The sequence below is a fragment of the Calidris pugnax genome, unplaced genomic scaffold (assembly GCF_001431845.1).
Source record: "Calidris pugnax isolate Ruff unplaced genomic scaffold, ASM143184v1 scaffold447, whole genome shotgun sequence".
Taxonomy (NCBI): Eukaryota; Metazoa; Chordata; class Aves; order Charadriiformes; family Scolopacidae; genus Calidris; species Calidris pugnax.
The window spans coordinates 5,962-9,131 of record NW_015091150.1 but is presented as its reverse complement, the minus strand read 5'-3'; the positions used below and the strand labels follow the sequence as shown (position 1 = coordinate 9,131).

The 3,170-nt window shown below is 63.7% G+C and overlaps 1 protein-coding gene across 1 annotated transcript in view; it reads right to left on the bottom strand.

The window, feature by feature from the left end:
• Window positions 1–3,170, bottom strand: part of LOC106898116 (filamin-A-like) — a gene marked incomplete at its 5' end in the record, with an annotated part of 38,538 nt that overhangs the window by 29,482 nt on the left and 5,886 nt on the right. The window contains 3 exon segments of the mRNA XM_014959206.1: window positions 1,293–1,453; window positions 2,683–2,845; window positions 2,928–3,101. Coding sequence (XP_014814692.1) covers window positions 1,293–1,453; window positions 2,683–2,845; window positions 2,928–3,101 — 498 coding nt within the window.

Genomic DNA, 3,170 nt, shown 5'->3' with positions numbered 1-3,170 from the left:
CCCCCCCCCGAGGAACCCCGTCATAAAGTGCCCCCAGACTCCCTGTGATGTCCCACGGGGCACCCCAAGACCCTACAGGGCACCCCAAAACCTCCCAGGAGTGGTTTGAGGGCCCACAGGGCACCCCAAGACCCCAAGGGGCACCCCAAGACCCTACAGGCACCCCAAGACCACCCAAGGAACCCCATGGGGCACCCCAAGACCCTGTGATATCCCATCAAGTACCCCCAGACTCCCTGGAACACCCCATGGGGCACCCCAAGAGCCTACGGGGCACCCTAAGACCCCCCAGGGGTGATTTGAGACCCCATAGAGCCCCCCAAGAGCCCAGAGGGCACCCCAAATCCTCTTGTAACATGCCATTAGCCACCCTAAGACCCCCCGGGGGTGATTTGAGACCCCACAGGGCCCCCCAAGAGCCCAGAGGGCACCCCAAATCCTCTTGTGACACCCCACTGGGCACCCTAAGACCCCCCCAGGGGTGATTGGAGACCCCACAGGGCCCCCCAAGAGCCCAGAGGGCACCCCAAATCCTCTTGTGACATCCCATGGGGCACCCTAAGACCCCCCAGGGGTGGTTTGAGACCCCACAGGGCCCCCCAAGAGCCCAAGGGGCACCCCAAATCCTCTCGTAACACCCCACTAGGCACCCTAAGACACCCCCAGGGGTGGTTTGAGACCCTATAGGGCACCCCAAATCCTCTCGTAACATCCCATTAGCCACCCTAAGACTCCCCAGGGGTGGTTTGAGGCCCCCCAGGGCCCCCCAAGAGCCCAGAGGGCACCCCAAATCCTCTCGTAACACCCCACTAGGCACCCTAAGACACCCCCAGGGGTGGTTTGAGGCCCCCCAGGGCCCCCCAAGAGCCCAGAGGGCACCCCAAATCCTCTTGGACATCCCATGGGGCACCTTAAGACCCCCCAGGGCACCTCGAGCCCCCCCCAGTCACCCTTTACACTATCTCCCCCCAACTCCCTCACATCAGGGGTACCCCAAAGACCCCTGAGCAGCCCCCCCCAAGACCCCCACCACTCACCTTTGGGTCCCAGGACCTTAACGTCCAGGGGGGCGACGCCGGCCTTGCTGGTGTCCACGGTGAAGGTCTGGGGCACGTTGGCCCTGACGGCGCCCGGCGTCAGCCCCGGCCCCGCGCACTTCACCTTGGACGAGTCCACCACGTCCGTCACCGGCACCTTGAAAGGGCTCCCTGAGGGGGCAGGGGGAGGCAGTGAGGGTCTGGGGGTGATGTGGCCGCCCCCCAAGTGCCTGTGACCCCCCCCAAAGTGCTCACCAGGGACCTGGTGGCCTCCGTAGGTGACGTTGAGGCTGTAGGTGCCCGGTTCGTAGGGCACGTACTCCACCGAGCAGCTCCCGTCCTTGTTGTCGGTGCAGGACATTTTGGCCTCCGAGGGACCCTCCACCGCCAGCCCCAGCCCCCCCGTGCCAGCACCCCTGGGGTGGGGGGAGAAGAAAGAAAAAGGGGGGGGGAGATCAGCTGGGGTTACCCCCCAGACCGCCCCCCCCGGCCACCAGGAGGGGCTGGATGGGACCTGGGAGGGGGAGCGTGGGGGGTCTGGGGGGAGCGTTCAGGGTATAGGGGGGACTAGGGGGAGGATTTGGGGTACAGGGAGGGTCTAGGGGGGACTAGGGGGAGGATTTGGGGTACAGGGAGGGTCTAGGGGGGACTAGGGGGAGGATTTGGGGTACAGGGAGGGTCTAGGGGGGACTAGGGGGAGGATTTGGGGTACAGGGAGGGTCTAGGGGGGACTAGGGGGAGGATTTGGGGTACAGGGAGGGTCTAGGGGGGACTAGGGGGAGGATTTGGGGTACAGGGAGGATTTGGGGGACACCAGGGAAGGATCTGGGGTACAGGAAAGATTTAGGGGACACTGAGTGGGAGGATTTGGGATACAGGGAGGATTTGGGGGACTCCAGGGGGAGGATTTGGGGGTAGAGGTATGATTTAGGGGACACCAGGAGAAGGATTTGGGGTACAGGAAGGGTTTAGGGGGGAGAATTTGGGGTACAGGGAGGATTTGGGGGACACCAGGGGGAGGATTTGGGGTACAGGAAGGGTTTAGGGGGGAGAATTTGGGGTACAGGGAGGATTTGGGGGACACCAGGGGGAGGATTTGGGGTACAGGAAGGGTTTAGGGGGGAGAATTTGGGGTACAGGGAGGATTTGGGGGACACCAGGGGGAGGATTTGGGGTACAGGGCTCTTCCAGGGAACACCAGGGAAGGATTTGGGGTACAAGGAGGATTTGGGGGGCACCAGGGAAGGATTTGGGGGACAGGGAGGATTTAGGGGACATTGAAGGGGAGGATTTGGGAGACACCAGAAGAAGGATTTGGGGTACAGGAAGGATTTGGGGGACACCAGGAGAAGGATCTGGGGTACGGGAAGGATTGGGGAACACTGGGACTAGGATTTGGGGTACAGGGAGGATTTGGGGGACACCAGGGAAGGATTTGGGGGACACCATGGGGAGGATTCGGGGGATACCAGGGAAGGATTTGGGGGACACCACGGGGAGGATTTGGGGCAGGAAAGACACCCCAAGGGCAGACTTGGGGCAGCAGCGCTGGATGTCAGGTGGTGACGGGAGGAAGCCGTGGGGCGCAGGAGGGTGTGGGGTATTTTTGGGGGGGTCCGGGTGAGGGTTTGGGGGTGGTTCTTACCGTGTCTCCACGGTGAACTTGTTGGGCTGGTTGGTGGTGCCGCTCTGGATGCCGGGGCCGTGGACGCGGACGCGAGCCGGGTCGCAGCCCTCGGTGACGGGGACGCGGAAGGGGCTGTGGGGCACGGGGCTGCCGGCGTAGCTCACCTCCACCGTGTGCACCCCTTGTTTGTAGGGGGGGAAAAAAAGTCACCCCAAAAGCGAGGGGTGGGTTGTAACCCCCCCCTCTCTCTCTGCAAGGCTCACCCTCCTCGTAGGGGGTGTACTCCACGTGGTAGGTGCCGTCGCCCCGATCCTCCACGAAGGTGTCGGTGACGTTCCCCGAGGGGTTGGAGACGCGCGCCTTCACCGGGGCACCCCCGCTCTGGCTCAGGGACCGCGCGTCCACCTCGAACTCCGTCACCGCCTCCCGGAAAACTCCTGGGGGGGGGAAAAAAAGGGGTGTCACAGGGGAGAAAGGGTGTCGGGGGGGGAGAAAGGGGTACGTGG